The sequence below is a fragment of the Protopterus annectens genome, chromosome 14.part0 (assembly GCF_019279795.1).
Source record: "Protopterus annectens isolate FY-2018-M chromosome 14.part0, PAN1.0, whole genome shotgun sequence".
NCBI lineage: Eukaryota > Metazoa > Chordata > Ceratodontiformes > Protopteridae > Protopterus > Protopterus annectens.
In genome coordinates this window covers 533569218-533594914 of record NC_056748.1, presented here as the reverse complement: position 1 = coordinate 533594914, position 25697 = coordinate 533569218, and the positions used below count along the sequence as shown (strand labels likewise).

Sequence of the window (25697 nt, the reverse complement as noted above, 5' to 3'; positions counted from 1 at the left end):
GTTACCTCAACACAGACCTCTGGCTATACCCCCTGTTTTGGACGTACTGGATGATGTCTATTCGGAGGCTTGTCTTAACCCTGATTCTCTGCCGCCTGCACCAGTCAAACCTGATAGGTATTACAGAGTACCCAGCTCTCATCAATTTCTCTTCAAAAGCCATAATGCTGACCCTGAAACCATTTCACAAGGCCCCAAGGGATTGAAGGCCTCCACTGCCAAGAATCCACTTCCTGCAGAAAGGGAATCCAGATCTTTAGAAAGGTGGGGTAAAAAGGTATATACCTCGGCCACCCTAGCCATGAGGGCCTTAAACTGTCAGTTTCATATGATTAAATATCAACAGTACCTGTTATCACAATTAAGGAACAAAATGTCTCAACCTGAACAACCAGATTTAAGAGTTACAGGATATGATGCATAGTGCAGAGCAAGTGGGTAAACACACCTTACAATGTGGTTATGATGCCCTAGAGGCCTCCAGTAGAGCGGCTGCTACAGGATCAGTCATTCGCAGACATGCCTGGCTTAGGGAACAAAATTTGCCTGATCATGTGAAAGCCAAATTTCTAGATGCTCCCTTACAAAAGGATGTACTATTTGGTTCTAATGCTGAGGAGATACTACGGAAAATGGAAGAAAAAGCCAAATCTATGCAAACTGTCAAAGCTTTCTTACAGGTCCAACCACCACGTTTTAGCAGAAATTGGCCTTCAAAAGACTGGTCCTTTCCAGCCTCTGACAAGCCCCAAAGAGGTAGATACAGACGCACAAGGGGCAGAGGGCAATCACAAGGATCATATAGAGGCAGACAATGGCAAACTCCAGCACCAAGAGGTGGTGAAGACAGTGCACAACAATACAGGAAGCAAACCCAATGACTCCCTCATTTCCATGCCAAGCAGGTCTCAGCTGGCAGCACCTTTGGGAGGGAAACTAGCATTATTTGCAAGCAATTGGCATATTGTCACAACAGACAAATGGATACTGGACATTATAAACAGAGGCTACAAATTTCAATTTCACACTCTTCCAAAAATGCGAGGCATGCCAAACCTGCCACAAAATCAAAGGGCAGAGGCACAACTGCAAATTTCAAAGCTCATAAACATGAGAGCTATTCAAAAGGTACCTACGCACCAACAAGGTCAAGGTTTTTATTCAAGACTTTTTCTGATACCAAGGAAAGGAACCGACTGGAGACCCATTTTGGACTTATCCATCCTAAACACATTTCTACTGCACAAAATTCAAGATGCTCACATTACAGCAACTTCTTCCCATGCTGGGCAAGGAGTTTTGGCTGGTAACATTGGACCTCAAGGAGGCATACCTGCATGTCCCAATCAGACAAAGCTGCAGAAGATACCTCAGATTTCTTGCAGGTTCAATCCACTATCAATTCTCTGCATTGCCCTTTGGCTTATCTATTGCGCCCAGAGTATTCACAAAGTGCCTGGCATCAGTGATTGCCTACTGCAGACTTCAAGGGATACAAATTTACCCTTATCTGGACGACTGCCTGATCCAAGCAGACAGCAAACACATACTTCTGGAACATCTGGCATATGTGACACGGTTACTGCTTTCTCTGGGATATACAATCAACAAAGAGAAATCAAGGCTAACACCATCTCAGAAAATAACCTTCCTGGGTGCCAACTTGGACACAAACACCCAGATGGCATATCTTACGCCAGAAAAACAGGGGCAACTATCTCAGTACTTCAAAATACTAGCAAAAAGTACCAGGCTTACTGCAAGGAAAATCCTGCATGCGCTGGGATTCATGGCATCTTGCATTCTTCTAATCCCATGTGCAAAGCTGCATATGAGGAAACTTCAATGGTACCTAAAAAATCTATGGTCTCAACACAGTCACAGTTTGGAAACAATTATACCAATAATTCCATGTTTGCAAAAGGAATTTCTATGGTAGGCCCAAGCATGTCAAGTAAACACAGGCCTTCCATTCTGCAAGCCTCAAGCAAAACAAGTCATAACCACAGACGCCTCAGATTACGCCTGGGGGGTGCACATGAAGGACAGGTGCATTCAGGGCAGATGGTCCCAAAAGGAAAAGCACCTTCACATCAATCAAAAAGAAATGCTAGCAGTAATAAATGCAATTACAGCTTTCAAGGACTTCCTGCATCCAGGACAATTACTGATAAAAACGGACAACACCACAGTAATGTGGTACATAAACAAACAAGGAGGAACACATTCATACCCCTTGTGCAGACTAGCCATGACTCTTTGGAACTTGGCTCTAGAAAGACAAATCTAACTTCAAGCACAGTACTTGCCAGGATTGGAAAACACACTGGCAGACAATCTAAGCAGAAATATGACAGATCCACACGAATGGAAGTTACATCCTCAGGTGTTTACAGAAATAATCCAAGCGTGGGGGAGGGCAGACATAGATCTTTTTGCCTCCCACAGGAATCATCAATTGGAAAAGTTTTGTTCAAGGACCTTTCATCCAAAGGCCTGGAGAGTGGACCTTTCATTCAGTTGGACAGCATGGACAGTTTACGCAGTCCCACCTCTGCCTCTTCTGCCCAAGGTGCTTTTGAAAGCAAGAACAGACAAACCGAGGATGATACTGATTGCTCCAGATTGGCCAAGGCAAAACTGGTATCCACTCCTGAGGAGCCTAACACATACTCCTCCCTGGTCCCTGCCTCTAATGCCTCTTCTGCTGACTCAGCACAGCTACAAAACTCTTCACAGTCAGCTGAAAACACTCAATCTCACTGCATGGAAAATTCCTTAACACCACAACAGACCCTACTCTCCAAGGAGGTGCAGGATGTCATTTTGGAGGCCAGAAGGCCATCTACTAGAAAAGCTTACTCCGCAAAATGGAAGCGGTTTTGCTCTTGGAATGAGAAAAGAGGCCAGGACCCTAGAAAACTGAACTTGCCTCAGGTATTACAGTGTCTAGCTGAGCTGCTGAACAGTGGACTTTCCTTCTCCTCCATAAAAATACATGCCTCAGCCATTTCTGCAGAATTCAACATGGATCCCCCTTTATTTTCTCACCCACTCTTACGACAGTTCCTCAGAGGGGCTAAGAATATAAGACCTCCAAGGAAGCAACCAATACCAGCCTGGGACCTTAATTACATACTAGAAAAATTAACATTGCCTCCTTTTGAACCAGCTGCCTCAACAGATTTGCAATATTTGTCCTGGAAAACAGCCTTCCTTCTGGCCATCACTTCAGCTCGTAGGGTTTCTGAACTACATGCCCTCATGGCGGTGCAGCCCTTCCTCATTTTCCATCAGGACAGGGTTTCCCTTCGTACCAACCCATCATTTATGCCAAAAGTGGTATCCAGGGTAGCCTTAAATCAAGCCATACACCTCCCTACCTTTTATCCCAATCCTCAAAACAAAGGGGAAAGGCTGCTACACTCTTTAGACATCCATAGGCAGCTACGTTATTATTTGGACAGAACAAAGTACTTCAGGAAATCAGAACAACTTTTTGTGTCCTATGCTGTAGGGGCTCAAGGGAAACCAGTTACAAAACAGACTATTTCCAAGTGGATTGGCCACTGCATACGGTTTTGTTATTCCTATCATGGGAAATCTGTTCCTACAGGTATCAGATCACACTCCACCAGGGCTACAGCTACCTCTACAGCCTTCCTCAGAGGAGTTCCTACCAAAGATATTTTGGAGGCAGCCACTTGGAGTTCTGTACATACCTTCACAAAACACTACCACCTGCCTTTATATTCCAGAACAAGAGCAGGCTTTGCCACTGCTGTTTTGCAGGGCATTCTGGCTCAACCCAGTTCCTCCTAGTACCTACCACCCTATGCATAGCTTTGGGACTCTACCCATCTGTGATTACTGCAGCTGTATGCACGATGAACATAGTACAGTTTTGTACCTACCATAAATGTAGATGTTCGAGTGCTAATACAGCTGCAGTACAGGTTTCCCTCCCTCCTTCCCCACTTGGTAAAGGCATGGGGCTTAACAACCTCTTCATACTACCTGACTGGGTTATCCTGCTATGTTTTATTTGCTTGCTTCCACTGATTTTGGTTTATATTGCATTGCTTGTATATGTAGATAAGCATTATTTATGTATTGCCTTCCTTTTGGGGGCACCTGACATCTGGGGCAAGAAAGACTGAAGAACATGGCGTCGGCTGTGCCTTATATACTCTGGCCTCACTGACGTCAGAAGAGTAAGCGACGACAACCGACGCCGGACCAAGACTTTGGAATTCTGGCGGCCGAGGGACCGCCTGACGGCTGAAAACCCATCTGTGATTACTGCAGCTGGGCTTTCGAACATCTACATTTATGGTAGGTACAAAACTGTACTTTTTGTACCTACCATAAATGTAGATGTTCGAGTGCTAATACAGCTGCAGTCCAGGTTTCCCTCCCTCCTTCCCCTCTAGGGGTATTCTTTTATGGTGTATTTGCTTGCAACTACTGTTTTTTGATTATATTGCATTGCATTACTTCATAATTTTATGTATTGCCTTCCTTCTGGGGGCACCTGACATCTTGGGCAAGAAAAACTGAAGAACATGGCGTTGGCTGGTTCTTTTATACCCCTGTCGCACTGACGTCAGGGAAGAAGCGACGACAACCGACGCCGGACCTAGACTTTGGAATTGCTGACGAGGACCCGCCTGACGGCAGGAGAACCCATCTGTTATGACTGCAGCTGTATTAGCACTCAAACATCTACATTTATGGTAGGTACAAAACTGTACTTTTTGCAGGACCTACTAGCGCCTTCTAACCCTGTTTGACTCCACCTCCCATCCTCAGCTTTGGGATTCAACCCAAGTGTGATGACTGCAGCAGGGTAACACGATGAACATAGTACAGTTTTGTACCTACCATAAGTGTAGATTTTTGTGTGTGCACCCTGCTGCAGTCCAGGTTACCCTCCCTCCATCCCCTCTGAACTACCTGAACTTATCTCTACCACTCTATCCTATACTACTTCTGTGGTGTATTTGCTTGTGCCTAAGGGTTTTGTTTTATTTTTATATAGCTATATGTATGTATATATATATATATATATAATTTTTTTTTTTGCCTACCTATTGGGGGCACCTGACATCTGGGGCAAGAAAAACTGAAGAAAATTGTGTCTGATGCCTCTTATATACCCCTGGCGCACTGACATCAGGGAAGAAGCGACAGCAACCGACACCGGACCAAGACTTTGAAATTCGGGCCGACTGCGGGATCACCTGATGGCAGGATAACCCAAGTGTGATGACTGCAGCAGGGTGAACACTCGAACATCTACATTTATGGTAGGTACAAAACTGTACTTTGCCTTTCTTGTTTCAGTCTAGTCATCCACTGACTAAGCCTCTTCAGCTACTTTGTGTAATTAGTGCATGTGTGAATTTAACCTTTCCTTTCAGATATTACAATTTTGTAATTGCAGGTTATTTTTGTTTAGATAGTGCTTGGAGATTTTAACACTTGGTGGCATTTTTCATGTGTTTAAGGTCTACTTTGGGCAGCATGGGCAAGCACAAAGCCTCAGGTTTTAAAAAATACACTGTATGAACACATTTCCTCGTAGCAGACACATGACCTTTATGTTTGCTTGAATAGATTATTTAGAAACTCCCTGTGACATGTGCAAACTTCAGAGCTAGTTCAGCATGAAACGTCTCAATGTACTTGGATTAGGACTGTATGATGACTGCCTTAGTCAAGGCCCAAATTGAGTTAAGTGTCCTGTCTTTCCTTTCTGTTTCTCATATAACTGGAGAAAGGCCCTTTACCACATCTGTTCAGTCCCTTAGCCTGGTTCTGGCTCCAGGAGTATTGAAACTTAATATGTTTCTGTACCTTCCACTTCAGCAGTAGAAGCCCTACACCTGTTTGCACCAACTCCATCTTTGGTACTGGTGGCCTTGACACTGACCATGTCAGTGCCATTGTTCACTAGGGATTATAGGACAAGAATAATTCACCATCCAGGCAATCATAAGGGGTACTTTTTCTCTGTTAGCTTAGGTGCAGGTTTGTATGCAGCCTGACATCAATGAGCTCCCATTATACTGCCACTGTAGTGTCTGCATGCTGCTGCTGCTGTGCTTTTACATTAAATGGCTGTTGTACAGTGCACAGTTTGGTGGGTGCTGGCATCTAGACTTGTTGGGTCTCCTGCCTTCATTGTGAGCTAGTTGTGTTTCAGTTTGCGTTTACTGTCCTCCCAAGATGGTTGAGATAGTACTTCCCTTGTCAACTTCTCCAGCATCTGCATCAGCATCTGGGCCTCTAAATGAAATCTGGTCATTTCGGTTGCAGTCTGGCCTGTTTTCCTGTGTGCCAAGGAGCTGATACATAAGTATATATAATGTTTAAATATTTATCCCTAACAATGCACATTGATAAAGATGTTTGATAAAACTTTTATTCAATCTATGCCACAAGTCACTGGTTTGATGTTTAGTCTTAAACATTTCGAGCCGTAATTGGTAGACATTTTCTCCGTGCCTTTTGTGGCTTTCTTTTCCTGCAGGTAAACGCATTGTCTTGCTCTGATGAAGGAATCTTTACTGTTGTGATCATGCCTCTTACGGAATCCTTACTGTTGTGATCATGCCACATACATTGCCGAAATTTGGGGAACATGGTCCCCCTTTGAGAGGAGACTTCACATCAGCCATTTGGAGGTGCAGTATTTTTGGCCTCCTTGAAGGCAAAATTATTTTCAGGATCTCTCCATATTAGGACAGAAAACCAGTCTGTCATGTGGACAAGCAAAGGGGGCACATGATTGTGCCGCCTCTGCAGAGAGGTGATATACATCTAGTAGTGGACCAAAGACAACAACGCTCTTACCCAAGGGAAAGTGAACAAGATAGCCAAGAATGTGGTCTGTACCACTTTCTGCGCCATGTAACAAGACAAGGGGAGGTGTCTGTGGCATGGGAGATTATATTCTTTTCCCACTGATTCCACTGTTCATTACACTGTTTGGGGAAAGACAAAAACAAAAGTTCTTGTTATTTTATTATAGTTAACGAGGTTGTGAGTTTAGGCATTATGTCAATAACCAGATTCTTCTAATGGTCCCATGTCTGATGCAGACCCCTTGATTCCAATGGATTGTCTTGCTGTAGTCACTGAGGTTACGGAAGCTACTCTCACTTTGCAGGCCAGTGCAAGTGGTTGTTGATTTGAACTGCATACCCCAAGTCAGTTTATTTGCAGGTGATCCTGACCTCTTTCTCAGGCGCATGTTTAGTTTAGGCCTCTTATTTTTTTGTCACCTATTTCATGCTCATTATGTTCTTGAAGAGTGCAGAATTGTGACTGACCCCAGGTAGTCAAGCAGCTGTTTAGTGGAATTTCGCATCTCAGTCCTTCTTTGCAGACCCCATCTCGTCCTTGATACTTAAAAGTCACGACTAAAGGACTTGTTCTGTTTAAGTACACTGGCTCAGTGGCATTGGCTTTCTTTTGTTAGAGAAAGCTCTTCTTAGTAGTTGTCATCTCTGCTAATAGAAATTTGGAAGTTCAAGTTGTTGTGTGGGTGAACTGTATTTGATCCTGCACAAGAATTTTGTGTCCCTTAAGACTAACTCATATTTACTTTGAACTTTATTCTTAAGTTGACCCATATATTTTTTTTTTGCATGAAATCTGAGAAGATGGAAAATGCTTCACACTTTGGAGGCGTACCACAAGCTCACATTTCACATGCAGCAGAATGCATATTTTTAGGAAGACAACAACTTTTGGTCTCCTTTGCTTCAGGTTTGGGAGGGTTCATGTTTGGCAAGCATATTTTTCTTTACTGTCTGCATTGCCTTTTGTTATCAGGTGGCTTACCATTCACAGGAAAATACTGCATTTATAGCTCACTCATCTTATAGACTGTTTGTCTCTAGTGTTTCTTTCATTGTTATCTTTATTGTAGACATATGTGCAGTTCTCATTTTCTTCACTGCATACTTTCACCAAACAGTACTATCTTGAATATAACTTCAAGAATCAGAGTAGTGATTCAGGACTCAGCCTTCTGAACTTTGGTCCCTGACTGTCTCTGTGGCCCCCTTCTCTTCTGGTAGCTGCTGCTTAGCATTCATCCCAGTCATAGGACCTATACCTGATGTCCATTTGTACGGGTCTATATTATATGTTCGAAGTCTGAAAACTTTGAATCTCATAAGATCGAAGTTTTCAAACATCAAACATAAAATAAACAAAATAAAAAATAAAAAAACCTACCTGAATGCTCTATGCAGGGGGGCAAGCCCCCCTGCACCCCACACCCCCCCCCACTACTAAAATATACCAACTCCGAGATTGCACTACATTGAAGCTAAGGGAAATATCCCTACAGCGATCTTCTCCATTGAAACGTTTGATGTTTGAAAACTTCGCTCATTTGATGTCAGTCATATGCGATTCGACATTTCAAACTTCAAACTTACAGTATAGACCCCGTTTGTACACACTCATAAAGAGGCTGTACTGTTAGTGTGGGTTTTACAGTGAATGTTGTCATACAGTGATTGACGGAAAGGATAAACCTAGACAGAGTCCATCAAGGAAGGTCCTGTTATAGATCATGTGATAAAATGCAACTATTTTCTGGTAAGCACTAGGAAGTGTTTATTAGCGAATTTGTGTGAAAGATGAGAAAGGGCTACCTTGTAGAAAAGCATTGTTTAATGTTAATTGTAACTTTTTCATTGCATGTCTCCTTCAAGTATTAAGGTGTTTTCTTTTGTTTTGTCTTCAAGTATTAAGGTGGTTTCCTTTGTTTTGTCTAGATCTCAGCTCTTCTGTCTGCCCTGGGAGTTGTGCACAGTTACAAAGTAAAGAATGCAAAAATAAAACATCGCCAGCAGCACAAAGAATTCTTGAAGATAAAACAAAAGGAAGAGGAAGCAAAATTGCAGCGGCAGAAGGAAGCCAAAAAGAAAATATATCGCATCATTGGACAGAGAGAGAAAAAGAGACTTAAGGCCAGCCTTACAGGAAAAAAACAGAGATGAAATGACTTTATGTATTTGTATGAGATGTAAAGCAGGGCATGCCTGAAATCAAAGTTGGAGTAATTTTATCATCATCATCTCTGGACTGCAATAGAAAGTTGCTCTTGAACATTATAAACCCCAAAAGAAAAATACTTCAGGGTTTTGTTAACCACAGATGTAAAAAAGCTGTTACCAAGTCCTCTGTATGTGTTGTATAATAAAATCAAATTCATTTTTTTTAAGAGTTAACTGTATAAATATGTGTTTTGAGGGTCTATGTTAAATCAGCAGATGCTTAAAAAGTGAACGACGCAAAAAAAAAACTTCAAAACATTAAATGTGCCTCACCCCCATTTAAATATACCAATTCCAAGAGAGCACCACAGTGGAGGAAATGGCAAAGTCCTGAAAACAGCCCAGCGATTTTTTTTTCCCTGGGGAAAAAAATTGCTGTTCCGAGTGTTCAGGATTTTCAGCTTTCTCTGAAAGAGGGTCAGTAAATCACCGTTCTCTTTAAGAGTTTGCTGATTTAATATAGACCCTGTTTTGAATGCAAACACTTTTAAATACAGGAATGAGATAGTTGATTTCTTTAAGCAGCAGCAGGTAGGTGCTATTAGGTTAATTGTTTCTGTTCCACTTTTTAAAAACCTGTTTTTATATAGAAATGAGCTCTGCTGCTTTTTGGGTTTGTTTAAGAGAAGAATCTCTACCTTGTGTTTTGGGCTTGTAGTCCATGACCAGTCCATCTGAAATACACGACTCCTGTGACCAGACTTTTTTTCTGACATATTCTTTTTCTTAAATGGTGGAAATGACACAACTTGGAGGAAAGGAAATGCAAGTTCATGTCAAAACAAATTGACCACCCAGGTTAAGAATTACCACTGTCAGAGTGTGTATTTGAGATTCTTTAGCATGCATGACTATTCCAGAACAAACATTAGAGCAAACACACCATGATATTTACCATACATCTAAATGAAGCTTCATTAACCTAAAAATGCATGGAATTTTATACTGCTGTGATGCAAAGTATGTCCTTGAATGCAGGATGGAATAATTCAGTATGAAACACAAATAACATCCTTTCATTCTATGGCTGTAAACAAAAATAATACTTTTAACATAGTTTCTTGCAAAAACAAGGTGCTTTCTTTTTCATACAGGAAAAGCACAAATTAGAGAAATCATAGAAAACATGTTATTTTGTACTTGTATTGTTTTAATGGTTCTGAACTCAAAATATATATTTAAAAGTGGCATATAAGATTGGCAAAAAAATATTGCAGGCATTTCTTTAAAGCACAGATGAGCTGGCCATGCATGGATCATGCGATCCCAAATAAAACCAAGACCCAATCCTCCAAAGGCAGACGTCCTGTCTGGTGGACCCCAGCCATAAACAAACTATACAATAGAAGGAGGAAGCTACTAAATGATAGAGCAAAATCCCAAAAAGGGAAGGCATCACTGATCAGTATTAGCAAAAAACTACGGACACACATAAAATTGTCTAAGGCCAGCTTCGAGAGAAAAATTGCACAGGACACTAAGGATAATCACAAGGCTTTCTTTAGTTATGTTAGGAACCTGGGTGGTAATTCCCAGATATGCTCAGAATTGGTCCAAAATGACAAAAAATACACCAAACCCACAGACATTGCCAACATCCTAGCTGACAGGTTCAGCGCAAACTCCCCCCCCCCACCAAAAGGGCAAATATCTAAATATCTATCCCAGCAGACTGCTGCCCCCCCTGACATCTCAGATGCTCAGGTAAGAGCCGCCCTCTCCAAAGCAAAAAACACAGCATCAATGGGACCAGACGGTGTCCTGGCTGGCCCTACATGAACTCCAAGAAGAGCTAAACCCAAACATAAAACTACTGTTCAATCTCAGCCTTACTACAGGATATGTGCCCAAAGAGTGGCGTACAGCAACAGTGGTCCCTCTCCATAAAGGTGGTGCCTCAACGGATCCTGGAAACTATCGCCCCATAAGCCTGACTAGCTTGGTCTGCAAAGCTATGGAAAGGATCATCATGGACCTCATAAATAAAGATATTGGGGACCTACAGACACTGGATCCTACCCATTTCGGCTTTGTTAAGGGCAGATCCTGCCTCTTAAACCTGGTTGATTTCTTTGAAACAGTCACCAAGGCCATTGACGAGGGAAGGTGGTCCACACAGCCTACCTGGACCTCGCAAAAGCCTTCGATACAATACCCCACTGGCATTATAGATAAGCTCACCAGCTTAAATATAAACCCCTATGTCACTAGATGGATTGCAAATTGGCTCAAGGACAGAACCCACATGGTTAGAATTGCTGGAGCCATGTCAGACTCCAAACCAGTTACAAGTGGTGTCCCACAAGGCTCAGTCCTGGGACCTCTCTTGTTCGGTATATATTTTCAGAGGTACAGGCCAACACGGAAGGACTGTGGCTGACCAAGTTCGCAGATGACTGCAAACTGGGCGCCATAATCGACTCTCCAGCCGACACAAGCATCCTCCAAAAGGGCCTCATAGAAACAGACAACTGGTGCCAGAGCCATGGCCTCAAGCTAAATGCCAAAAGTGTATAGTCACCCCTTTGGCAAAACAGTGCCCACAAATTACCACATAGGTGGTAATCCATTAAGTACAGAAGAAGTAATTAGGACCTGGGGACCCAAGTTGATAGCAATCTCTCATTTGACAACCACGTGGCCAAAGTGGTTAGAAAAACATTTTATATAGCCCACCTAATCATGAAGGGATTCACATCTAGATCAGGGAGGTCATCGTGCCTCTTTACTCATCCCTCATCAGGCCCATAATTGAGCACAATGCCCTTTTGGGATGTACCTTACCAGACACCTGCAGCAACTGGAAAGACCCCAAAAGTACCTCACCAAGAGGATCAAAGGGCTCAAACAGATGCCATATGCTGCCCGGTTAAAGAAACTCCAGCTCTACTCAGTGGCATACCGCTTGTTCAGAGGCGATCTGTGCCTGACGTATAAAGCCATGTCCAACCCGAATTAATGGACATGCTGCACCTCAGAAAATCCAAATCCCATCAAGCTACGGCTAGAGACTTGAACCTCAGCACTGAAATAAATAGGACATGCTGGAGGGACAGATTCATAACCCAGAGGCTCCCTTCACTCTGGAATAAAATCCCAGTCCAGGTTAGGCAGAGTCCCTCATTGACTCTCTTCAAGAGGAATCTTGATGAGTGGATGGGAGATCGTAGGTTTACCCTGGGTATCACCTCTGTGTCACTGTTAGACAGAGGCACAGTATACTAACCTCGAAAAAGGGCATAGCAAAATAAATTTAAAATGGGTGGCGAAAGCCAAACACATTCTGGCTAGGCTTATAAATGCCCTAGGGCAGATAGCCTAGTATGAACCTATGTGTCTGCAGTGAATACTGGAAGAGGCATTGATGACGTACAATTTGCAGGACAGATGAAGCTGGTCGTTCTTCACACTAAGTTATGTCCCAGAGTGATGTTTTACTTGGTGAATGACTGAACAGCTTGCCAAAAGTAATGGATTGGCATCCAAGACATTCATTGTGGAGGTTAGTTCCCTCTTGCATGTGTATGTTATAAGATAGAAGGCAGCATCACTTGGCTAATTGAAACTCAGTCGAGTTTACCACCAACAAAATTAATTTAATGTATGAGTAGTCATATTTGAACTGGGACTAAAAGCTTGAGTGTCGTCTTCTTTTCAAGCTGTACCCAGAACAAACCAATCTTAAACTCTTGACTCTTGCAGTCCCCATAGTTATTGAGGTATGTGTTATCTGAACATCCCACCTTTGATAACCTTATATTTAAACCTTATGCAAACTAGATACAGTGCCCCATTTAAACTGATCTTTTAAAAGTATATAAGCTGTACTACTTTTGGCTTTGAACCAAAAAAGAAAAGTAAAATTCTGCTATTTAAATATTTTTTATATTTACTGTGTGTACCTTAAAGCATAGTTTTTTGTTCTGATTCTGTGAGCCTTTGTGCATTATAGAAAAAAAAACTAGTCAGTTAAGACACACACGCACAAAACAAGCAAACATCTTTTTCATATTTTGTAATATTTTGCCATGTTGAGATGTTTACTTTTATTTTTCATTTGTAGCAAGTATTTGGAGTGCTTTTTTCAGTTCTGCGTGACCCCATCCATTTGAGAAGTTGCATCTAAAAGTTTATATTTGAAATCTAGTAAACCATGTCCTACAGCATGTTAACCGTCAGGGAAACAGGGTTTAATTACTCATACTTTGTATGGCATTCGTATATGCAGAGAAGGTGGTCTTGCAAGAACACACTGTCCTTTACTAGAATATTTCTACCCATCTTAAAGTAGTCAGACTGCATATCTGTGTAGCATTAAGCTATGCAGAAAAGTTTATCATTATGGATGTTCATAAATGTGTCTGACAATTGACTACAATGCCTTACTTATTTAAACATTTTTTTTTTTACTGGGAAAGTCCAACTGATATGAAAAGCGTCCCCTTTCAACAGAGGTCTGGGAAGAAAAGATGCACAAAAGTACAGTACACAAAGTTACCCAGAAAATACAATATACAAAAAAATTCTGTACAGGAGAGGTACACGTGTAGAATCTATCCAAGTAAATGCTAGAAAATATGACCGTTATGTACAGAATAATAGTGTTCATAGTATTTTTAGACTGTAGACATGTAAAGGGATGGCTGTTTGTAAATTCATGCAAGTTTGTAGGTCAGGGAGTAATTATGGGGGGATTGCAAACCTGAAGATTAGAGAAAAAGAAATATGGGCATGTGATTACAGGTAGAGAGATATCACTCCACTCTTCGTATGCATTCATTTTAGGTCCCCCTGATTCTGAACTTCCTAGGCCATTTTAGCTGTTTTGTGGCTGACATGACGTTCTTCGTGTTTCACTGTTGCAGTCATTACAATTGGGTTATCCTGCTGGCAGGCTACCCTCAGTCGGCCTGAATTCCAAAGTCCAGGTCCGACGTCGGTTGCTGTCGCCTCCTCCCTGATGTCAGTGTGCCAGGGGTATTAAAGATGCAGCCGAAACCATTTTCTTCAGTCTTTCTTGCCGTGCGATGCCCAAAGCAAAAGCAGTTTGCAAGTGCCAGTCGGCCGACTCCTGAGATTTTCGTGTTCGAATTTCAGATCCGAAGTCTTCACTAAAAGCTAAGTACCCCGTTGGGGAAACTTTTTTTCTTGCTCCAGACCGATGTCAGAAAAAGTTAATAATTGCATTTCTTGTGGGAAGCAAATACCTCATAAGGACTTTCATTCTTACTGTATTCCTTGCCTAGGCCCTGACCACGACGTTGCTAGTTGTCGGTTTTGTGCTAGATTTAACCAACATATTATTAAGCGTTGGTACGATTTTGCATTTCACTATTTTGGCAGATTTAACTATACAATGTCGTCGGATGGCCATCTGACTACCGGAATTCACAAGAAACGCAAAGAAAAGGACAGGCATCAGAGGTCCAAAACCGACAACGAGGCTTCTTCTAAGCCATTCGCTGGTTCTCAGTGAGGCGCCTTCGCAGCCCTTGACAACTGCTACTTTAGACACGCAGGCCGCTACCGACACCCACGTGGAGTCGACCAGGCTGCTGGAAAGTCAAGGTATTGAACCTTCGGAAACTATTTCCTCAGATGGGTCCGGAGCGGCTGAGCAGGCATCGGCTTCTGAGGGTGTTTTCAGACCTACTCAACTATATGTTAAAACGACTTCAGCTTCAAAGGCAAAGATTAAAACACCTTTAAAGACAAAGAAACAAGTACAACAGCTTCATGGACAGGCCTCCATGCCTAAAAAACAGATGCTCAAAATGGCCGAAGACCTAATTACTTTGATCAGGGGTTCCCATCCCCCTCCTGATAAGAGGCCCAGGCAAGAGAGAGAATATGAATCTTCAGATCAGGTTTCCATTTTATCTGATTCCTCTTCTGATCAGGAATACTCTCTTCCTCCCTATGAGGATTCTGATGCTGAAGAATCTATCCCTTCAGCCTCTCCTCCTGAGGATTATTCTTTTGGGGAAACTACATACCATGAGGGAGCATTTCCACTGGGAGAGCCAAGATTATTCAGAATCTAAGAAAAGGCTCAGACTTCCTTTTACTACCACAACACAGGCCCCTAGCTATTCCACCTGTGTTAGACATTTAGATGTATTTTCAGAGTCCAGTCGGACCCCTGACTCCTTACCCCCAGCTCCGGTTAAGCCGAACAGGTACTACAGGGTTCCTGACTCTCATAAATTCCTTTTCGAAAACCCTGCTGCTGACCCAGAAACTATCTGTCAGGGTCCCAAAGGGGTCAAGGCTTCCACTGCAAAAAACCTTACTCCCTCTGACAGGGATTCTAGGGCACTGGACAGATGGGGAAAAAAGATTTACACTTCTGCTACCTTGGCTATAAGGGCTTTAAATTGTCAGTTTCATATGCTCAAATATCAGCAATATATTATGTCACTGCTTAAACAGAAAATGTTGATAAATTCTGAATGTGCAGAAAACAAAGAAATGCAGGATTTATTGCATGCAGCTGAACAAGTTGGAAAGCATACTTTGCAATGTGGTTTTGATTCTCTGGAGGCCTCCTGCAGGGCCGCAGTTATGGTTTCTGTCATTAGGAGGCATGCTTGGTTAAAGGAACAAAATCTATGTGATCATGTTAAAGCAAAATTATTAGATGCTCCATTACAGCTTGATGCTTTGTTTGGTGTTAAAGAAAATGGAGGACAAAGCTAAATCTATGCAAACAGTCAAGGATTTCTTACAGGTACAGCCACCAAGATTTAGCAGACACTGGCCTACAAAGAATTGGTCCTTTCCAGTGTCAGACACGCCACAAAGGGGCAAATACAGATGCCCTAGAGGCAGATCCCAGCCCCAAGGTTCGTACAGGTCTAAACAATGGGGGTGCTTCTACCTCCAAAACTGGAGAAGACAAATCACAGCCATACAGGAAACAGTCCCAGTGACTTCCCCCTGTCTGCGCCAAGCACTTATCTTCTGGCAGCACCTTTAGGGGGGAAACTAGCACTTTTTTCTCAAAACTGGCACATAATAACCCAGGACAAATGGGTCTTAAACATAGTGTCACAAGGCTACAAGTTTCACTTCCATACCCTGCTTAGGGCAAACGGTTGGCCACACCTGCCAAAACATCAATGGGCAGAGGCACAAAAACAAATCTCATCCCTCATGGACATGAGGGCCATTCAACAAGTACCAGAGCAAGAACAGGGACAAGGATTCTATTCAAGACTGTTCTTGGTACCCAGAAAGGACAAAGCCTGGAGACCAATACTGGACCTGTCTACTCTAAACACATATCTGGATATTCCAAAATTCAAAATGTTTGACTCTACAGCAGCTTCTGCCCATGTTGGGCAAGAAGGCTTGGCTTGTGACTTTAGATCTAAAAGAGGCATACCTGCATGTCCCAATCAGACAAACATGCAGAAGATACCTCAGATTCAAAGCTGGCTTAATGCACTACCAATTCTCTGCACTGCCCTTTGGCTTATCTACTGCACCCAGGGTCTTCACAAAGTGCCTGGCACCAATAATACTGCAGACAGAGGAATACAAATATATCCTTACTTAGATGACTGCCTCATTCAAGCAGAGAACAAGGACATTCTTCTATAGCATCTGGCGTTTGTAAAGAGATTACTACCATGCCTAGGGTACACAGTCAACAGAAATCAAAACTAGTACCCTCTCAAGAGATAATATTCCTGGGTGCAAGCTTAAATACAACTGCCCAGATGGCTTATCTCACGCCAGACAAACAAAGGCAACTGACTACCTATTTCAAACTGTTGGCAACAAAGGCCTAGTTATCTGTAAGAAAAATTCTGCAGGCTTTGGGCTTCATGGCATCCTGCATTCTACTAATTCCATATGCAAGACTGCATACGAGGAAACTTCAATGGTACCTAAAAAGTATTTGGACTCAACATTGTCACAGCCTGGAAACAATGGTTACTGTCATTCCTTGCCTGCAACAGCAGTTTCGATTGTGGGCGAAGGCCTGTCACCAGAACAAGGGGCAGCATTCTACGTAATAAACCCTTTCTGCACTTACTTTGTCCTTTTTAATTTAATTACATTTTTTCAAGCTGTGTGTGGACTAATATTGCTACATACTCGAGTGCCAGCTTGCACTGCATGTGAATTGTTTTTACTACTTTTCTGGAAAAAAAAAAAAAATTGTAAGCCTGTTTCCTACCTTTCCTGTAATTAGTGTTCCAGATACAGATTTGCTGTATCCAGGACTGTTTGTAAGCTTCTGAGCCCCCCGAGCCTTTCTGTGTTGGAGGGAAGCCTTCTAGCTTATCAGTGGGAGTGGTAAGCATTAGGTAACCTGTCTACCACATAAGGAGTGGTTCTGGCCCAGATTTTGTCGTTATTGGCTGTTTGGGCGGTCTTCCATCTCTCTCTCAACTTCCTGATTTGAAAACCTGCATTTGCACTTGTTTCTGTCCTGTAACTCCTGGGCCCATCTTATTTGCTCACTCAAAAAAAAAAAATGTATCTGCTTTTACTGTATTTGTGTTTCTTCCTACTTTATTTTGCTTTTGCGTCATCTTAAAAGTACTCAATTGTATTTATTAGCACTTGGGCTTCAGACCAGTTGCTTTACATTAAGAAAGTTTGTGGTCTGCACTATAGTGGCAGAACAGGTAGCTTACATCCTTCTAAGTTGGGAACTGCTGATTGAGGGCTCACTGTCTGTTATTCTAAAAGTGTATTAATTCTGGTTTAAGCACTTGGGCTTCAGGCCAGTTATTTTACATTGAGGGTTCGTGGTCTGCACTCTTGTGAGAAGAGAGGCTGGACTCTGCCCTTCTGAGCTGGGAATATGTGGTTAAAGGCTTGTAGTGCCTGCATATTTGAACTGCTTCTTACTGAAATTGGTACACCTTGTTTGCTGTAGCATAGACTAGATCCAGGCCTGCTGAATCTAGCTTTGTTTGTATAACTTGAGCACTAATCCAGGCATTCTTTAAAGTATTCAATTGTATTTATTACTGCTTGGTAGTAACTTGATTAAAGTGTAGCTATCATTCTAAGTCTTTTGGATTAAGCACTTGGGCTTCAGACCAGTTGTTTTACATTAGGAAGGTTTGTGACCTGCACTGTGGTGGCAGGACAGGTAGCTTACATCCTTCTAAGTTGGGAACTGCTGATTGAGGGCTCAGTGTCTGTTATTCTAAAAGTGTATTAGTTCTGGTTTAAGCACTTGGGCTTCAGGCCAGTTATTTTACATTAAGAAGGTTCGTGGTCTGCACAGGAGAGGCTGGACTCTGCCCTTCTGAGCTGGGAATTTCTGGTTAAAGGCTTATAGTGCCTGCATATTTGAATTGTTTCTTACTAAAATTGGTACACCTTGTTTGCTGTAGCATAGACTATATCCAGGCCTGCTGAATCTAGCTTTGTTTGTATGCTTGTTATTTCCCTGAAACGCTAATTCCACCTAAAACGTGGCTTTTCAGCGCTTCTGTGGATCCCTAGTGATATCTGCATTCCTTACTGTACTTATTTCCTTGTTTCACTTGAAAGAATGTTACTGTTTGTCGTTTTTGCATTTAAGTTACCTGTAACACATTGCATTTAAGTTACCTGGCACTTGCTCACTAAAGCAATTATATAAGTCAGCACTAAAAAATTAAAAGCACTAAACCCTCACAAACTCCCCTTGAGTACCTTGTTCCCCATTGGCCCTTTTTTTCAATTATAAAGGAATTCCCAATACTATTCTAGCATGTCCAAAGGTCAGTTGTCAGTCTCCTCTCCGGTCCAGCTGGTGAATCTGGGAATCTTGAGGCAATGTTACAACTGCCTCATGTACACAGACAACCTCCTCCTCCTCCCAACAAATTCCAACACATGTGAGAGATGCAACCATATAGCCAAACTGGAGGCTAAGCTCTCTCAACTCAGTACTGGCGTAACCAGTCAGGAGGAGAAGGAAACCACACTCACTACAATTCCAGTCTCACATAGACCTACCACAACAGCAAACCAAACACATAAACACACAAAAACATACTCGGAGGCTCTAAATAAAAATCTGCCTAAGCAGCAAAGACTTCCAAACCAGACACCCAAGCAACTGCTACCCCAAAACAAAACAAGTGCAACACATAGCTCACAAAGCCAGTGTGCCGAACAGTCACAGCCCTTAAGGCTAAACAACACACCTGATACACTTGTAATAGGTGACTCTATCGTCAGGCACACTGACGTCCCGCTCACCAGGCTTAACAAGGAGAAGGTCACGGTGAGCTGCCTGTCAGGCGCTAGGATCTGCCACATAACACAAGCACTCAGGTCACTCCAAGGCAAGTACAAATATGACTCCATCATTGCCATGCTGGTGTGAATGACCTGAGACGTACCTCCCTGGACTACATGAAAAGAGAGATAGAGGAGCTCTCTGAGCATGTAGCCCAGGCCGGTATGACCCTGACCTTGAGTAGCATCTTACCCTCACCAAGAATGATGCCACATTATGAAGACAAGATGATCAATTTCAACAATTGGCTTAAGTATTGGTGTCATTCAAGGGGGATCCAATGCCTGTCAGCCTGGGATGACATGCTCGACAAGCCACGATGCTTCGCTAGGGACGGCTTGCACCTGTCACCCCTGGGCTTTCAGATATTGGCAAAGGCTCTTGCTACCCCCATAGTGCCTTTTTTAGGCAAGGCTCAAAAGACAAACCCACCTCCATAGGTATCACAAGGGATAAGAAACTAAGAGTAATGCTACTCAACACCAGACGTCTAAACCTCAAGATGCATGCACTCAAAACTCTCCTTACCATGGAGAACATCGATATCTGTGCAGTAACAGAAACCTGGTTCAAGGCTCCCGAGAGCACCCCAGCACTACCAGGTTATACCTCATACCATGCTTTTCGGCCCCAAAACTTGGACCGAACCACAAAAGGAGGGGGAGTATCAATATTCATCAAAGATACCCACACCTCCAGGTTGGTGGCACAGCACGAAGCATCAGAGACTATCCAAGTGCAAATAACAGTGGATAAAACTGCCTTCCAGTTTATAGTCTGCTACAGACCATCCTCACAAACACAGGAACCCCACTTGGCCTTCCTGAGAACAGTGGAAAATATGAAGGTCTCTCCAAACACCATTATATTGGGCGACTTCAACTACCCAAACATAGACTGGGAGCATTACTCTAGCTCCAACACCCTAGCCCAAAGGTTCCTAGAATTTATAAACTCAAATGCTATGGAACAACTTGTTACCACTCCCACAAGAGGGGAAAACATACTGGACCTGATCATCACCAACATGGGGAACTCTATGCTCCAGACCAGAAGTGTAACCCTCACTGTTAAGATCAGACCATAAACTAATCTCATTGGATATTCACATCCCAACCCCACCCCCTGCCCAGAAAACCACAGTGAAAAACTTCTCTAAAGCAAATTTCACACTCCTCAAAACCGAGGTGGAATCCTTCAAAGCCCCCTGGCCTGTGGAAAATACGGCCCAGACCGCAGAATCCTTTATAAACGCATTCTATTGAACACCTTCAGGAATGCATGGATCATGCAATCCCAAATAAAACCAAGACCCAATCCTCCAAATGCAGACGTCTTGTCTGGTGGACCCCAGCCATAAACAAGCTATACAATAGAAGGAGGAGGAAGCTACTACATGATAGAGCAAAATCCCAAAAAGGGAAGGCATCTCTGATCAGTATTAGCAAAAAACTACGGGCACTCATAAAATCGTTTAAGGCCAGCTTCGAGAGAAAGATTGCACAGGACACTAAGGATAATCACAAGGCTTTCTTTAATTATGTTAGGAACCTGGGTGGGAATTCCCAGATATGCTCAGAATTAGTCCAAAATGATAAAAAAATACACAGAACCCACAGACATTGCCAACATCCTAGCTGACAGGTTCAGCGCAAACTTCTCCCCCCCCTCCCCACCAAAAGAGCAAATATCTATCCCAGCAGAGTGCTGCCCCCCTGACATCTCAGATGCTCAGGTAAGAGCCGCCCTCTCCAAAGCAAAAAACACAGCATCAATGGGACCAGACGGTGTCCCAGGCTGTGTCCTACATGAACTCCAAGAAGAGCTAAACCCAAACATAAAACTACTGTTCAATCTCAGCCTTACTACAGGATATGTACCCAAAGAGTGGCGTACAGCAACAGTGGTCCCTTTCCACAAAGGTGGTGCCTCAACGGATCCTGGAAACTATCGCCCCATAAGCCTGACTAGCTTGGTCTGCAAAGCTATGGAAAGGATCATCATGGACCTCATAAATTAAGATATTGGGGACCTACAGACACTGGATCCTACCCAGTTCGGCTTTAAGGGCAGATCCTGCCTCTTAAACCTGGTCGATTTCTTTGAAACAGTCACCAAGGCCATTGACGAGGGGAAGGTGGTCCACACAGCCTACCTGGACCTCGCAAAAGCCTTCAATACAATACCCCACTCGGGCATTATAGATAAGCTCACCAGCTTAAATATAACCCCCTATGTCACTAGATGGGTTGCAAACTGGGTCAAGGACAGAACCCACTAGAATTGCTGGAGCCGTGTCAGACTCCAAACCAGTTACAAGTGGCATCCCACAAGGCTCAGTCCTGGGACCTCTCTTGTTCGGTATATATTTCTCGGAGGTACAGGCCAACACGGAAGGACTGTGGCTGACCAAGTTCGCAGATGACTGCAAACTGGGCGCCATAATCGAGACTCCAGCCGACACAAGCATCCTCCAAAAGGGCCTCATAGAAACAGACAACTGGTGCCAGAGCCATGGCCTCAAGCTAAACGCCAAAAAGTGTATAGTCATCCCCTTTGGCAAAAACAAAGTGCCCACAAATTACCACATAGGTGGTAATCCATTAAGTACAGAAGAAGTAATTAGGGACCTGGAGACCCAAGTTGGTAGCAATCTCTCATTTGACAACCACGTGGCCAAAGTGGTTAGAAAAACATTTTATATAGCCCACCTAATCATGAAGGGATTCACATCTAGATCAGGGGAGGTCATTGTGCCTCTTTACTCATCCCACATCAGGCCCATAATTGAGTACAATGCCCCTTTTTGGATGTACCTTACCAGACACCTGCAGCAACTGGAAAGAACCCAAAAGTACCTCACCCAGAGGATCAAAGGGCTCAAACAGATGCCATATGCTGCCCAGTTAAAGAAACTCCAGCTCTACTCAGTGGCATACCGCCTGCTCAGAGGCGATCTGTGCCTGACGTATAAAGCCATGTCCAACCCGGAATTAATGGACATGCTGCACCTCAGAAAATCCAAATCCCATCGAGCTACTCGCTCGAGAGACTTGAACCTCAGCACTGAAATAAATAGGACATGCTGGAGGGACAGATTCATAACCCAGAGGCTCCCTTCATTCTGGAATAAAATCCCAGTCCAGGTTAGGCAGAGTCCCTCATTGACTCTCTTCAAGAGGAATCTTGATGAGTGGATGGGAGATCATAGGTTTACCCCGGGTATCACTTCTGTGTCACTGTTAGACAGAGGCACAGTATACTAACCTCGAAAAAAGGCATAGCAAAATTCATTTAAAATGTGTGGCGAAAGCCAAACACACTCTGGCTAGGCTTATAAATGCCCTAGGGCAGATAGCCTAGTATGAACCTATGAACCTTTCACTCTACCCCCAGCCACACAGACATTAACAACGGATGCATCAGATTATGCCTGGGGAGCCCACATGGCAGGAAGATGTATTCAAGGCACATAGTCCGCAAACCAAATGCATCTGCATATCAATCAAAAAGAGATGCCAGCTGTTCAAAATGCCCTGACAGCCTTCAAGGACATACTTCATCCGGGACAACTACTGATAAAGACAGACAATACCACTGTCATGTGATATATAAACAAGCAGGGAGGCACTCATTCTTGCCCCCTTTGCAGACTAGCCATGACTTTGTGGGACACAGCATTGATTTACCGAGTACATCTGCAGGCACAATTCCTGCCAGGAAAAATAAATACTCTGGCAGACGAACTAAGCAGAAACCTCATGGATCCCCACGAGTGGAAATTGGATCCACAAGTCTTCAGCATTGTAACAAGGAAATGGGGATGCCTGGACATAGATCTATTTGCCTCACCTCACAACTGCCAACTAAAGAGATTCTGCACAAGGACTTATCACAGACAAGCATGGAAAGTGGATGCCCTATCTTTCAGCTGGGAAAACTTAACGGTATATGCCTTTCCTCCCCAAGGTACTCCTAAAGGTCAGACAGGAGAAGCCAAAAATAATATTGATTGCCCCAGACTGGCCACGCCAGTACTGGTATCCAATCCTAAGGAGCTTGTCTCAAAGCCCAGCCTGGACCTAACCTCAAGTGCCTCATCTACTGTCCCAACAGAACAATCAGATCTTGCACAGCCAACTCAAGACCTTAAATCTGGCAACATGGTGGATAATGTAGTCTTACAAAACACCTCTCACTAAAGCGGTGATGGATGTCATTTTGGAGGCCAGGAGGCCTAGTACTAGAAAATCCTATGCTGGAAAATGGAAGAGATTCTGTGCTTGGAACCAGGCGCAAGGAATTGACACAGCTGTACCAAATGTTCCTCAGATTTTGCAATACTTGACTGAGATGTTAAACAAAGGCCTATCCTTTTCTTCTATAAAAATTCATGCCTCTGCCATTTCGGCTCATTACAATACAGAGCCACCAATCTTTTCTCATCCTTTATTAAGGCATTTCCTCAGAGGGGCCAAAAATTTAAGGTCTCCAAGGAGATCACCAATACCTGCATGGGACCTCAATTATGTCTTGGAAAAACTCACCCTGCCTCCTTTTGAGCTAGCTGCTACAGCTGATATAAAGTTTTTATCTTGGAAAACAGCTCTGCTCCTAGCAATAATGTCTGCAAGATGAGTCTCAGAGCTACAGGCACTCATGGCTGTGGAACCTTTTATCATTTTTTATCCAGAAAGGGTTTCTCTGAGGACAAACCCGACATTTATGCCTAAGGTAGTGTCCAGTGTGGCCCTTAACCAAGCTATTCATCTGCCTACTTTTTATCCAAACCCACAGAATAAGGGGGAGAGAATTCTGCATTCTTTGGACATACATAGACAGCTACGCTTCTATTTCAACAGAACCAAAGCTTTCAGAAAGACAGAGCAATTACTAGTGGCATTTGCTGCAGGATCACAAGGAAAGGCTATCTCAAAGCAGACTATTTCAAAGTGGATAGGCCACTGAATTTGTTTCTGCCTTTCACAACATGGCAAGCCAGTACTTAAGGGCATTAGGCCACATTCAACCAGAGTAGCAGCCATTTCAGCAGCCTTCCTCAGGGGACTACCAACCAAAGACATTTTAGCGGCTGCTACTTGGAGTTCAGTGCATGCCTTCACAAAGCACTACCACTTACCACTCTACTCTAAATCCAGGGCAGGCTTTGCCACTGCAGTTCTCCAGGGTCTAATAACCGCTCCTAATGCTATTTAGCTCCAGCCTCCCAACCTTAGCTTTGGGATTCAACCCAATTGTAATGATTGCAACAGTGAAACACGAAGAACATAGTACAGTTGTGTACACTTACATAAATGTAGATGTTCGAGTGTATTCACTGTTGCAGTCCAGGTTACCCACCCGCCCTCCCCCATTTTTTTGCTGGAACTTATCTGTACTTCTCTATTCTATACAACCTATGTGGTGTATTTGCTTGTAGATGAAGGCAAAATATATACTTTGGTGCATGTATGTTTTATTGACATATTTTTAGCCAGCCCTATTGGGGGCACCTGACATCTGGGGCAAGAAAAACTGAAGAAAATGGTGTCAGCTGCATCTTTTATACCCCTGGCGCACTGACATCAGGGAGAAAGCGACAGCAACTGACGCCGGACCTAGACTTTGGAATTCAGGCTGACTGAGGGTAGCCTTCCAGCAGGATAACCCAATTGTAATGACTGCAACAGTGAATACACTCGAACATCTACATTTATGGTAAGTGGAGTCACAGCCTGTCCCTATATTTGAACCCCTGTAAAGCTAATAGTATCCTACTGAACAGTAGGGAAGTTCAACTTTGAAGCCCTTCAGGATCTACCTGGACCCTCTACATTTCAGCCTCACAGTCCTCTACGTCCTGTGTGGAGTCACAGCCTGTCCCTATATTTGAACCCCTGTAAAGCTAATAGTATCCTACTGAACAGTAGGGAAGTTCAACTTTGAAGCCCTTCAGGATCTACCTGGACCCTCTACATTTCAGCCTCACAGTGTAGGTGTTATCCTACAATATATGTATGTTTAAATATAACCTTGTGAGTGCATTAAATTTAAATTACTGGTGTCTGCAATAAATTAACTATTTTTGTGGGGCCACCACACCCGTTGACCTTCTCCTTCTACCATCTCTCTATCAACTTATCCCCCCTTCTCCTACTATCTTAGTGGAGTTAGTGCTTGCCCTGCATTGTCCACTAGAGGGTAGCGGAGCGCAGGCTTTGGATACCTTCTCTCAATGGTTGTAGAACCCAACTAGCCCTGTAGACCAGCCAGACCCTGTTATCTGTGCTTGTTCTCTCTATTCACACACTTACCCCCCATCCCATAACTGCTTGGAAGGTATTATCCTAAGTAAATCT

At 43.2% G+C, this 25697-nt stretch overlaps 1 protein-coding gene across 1 annotated transcript in view; it reads left to right on the top strand.

The window, feature by feature from the left end:
- Positions 1–9242, top strand: part of BMS1 (BMS1 ribosome biogenesis factor) — a gene marked incomplete in the record, with an annotated part of 1196647 nt that extends 1187405 nt beyond the window's left edge. Inside the window, 1 exon segment of the mRNA XM_044056283.1 lies at positions 8799–9242. Within this exon segment, the coding sequence (XP_043912218.1) occupies positions 8799–9023 (225 nt within the window).
- Positions 9243–25697: the final 16455 nt, after the last annotated feature.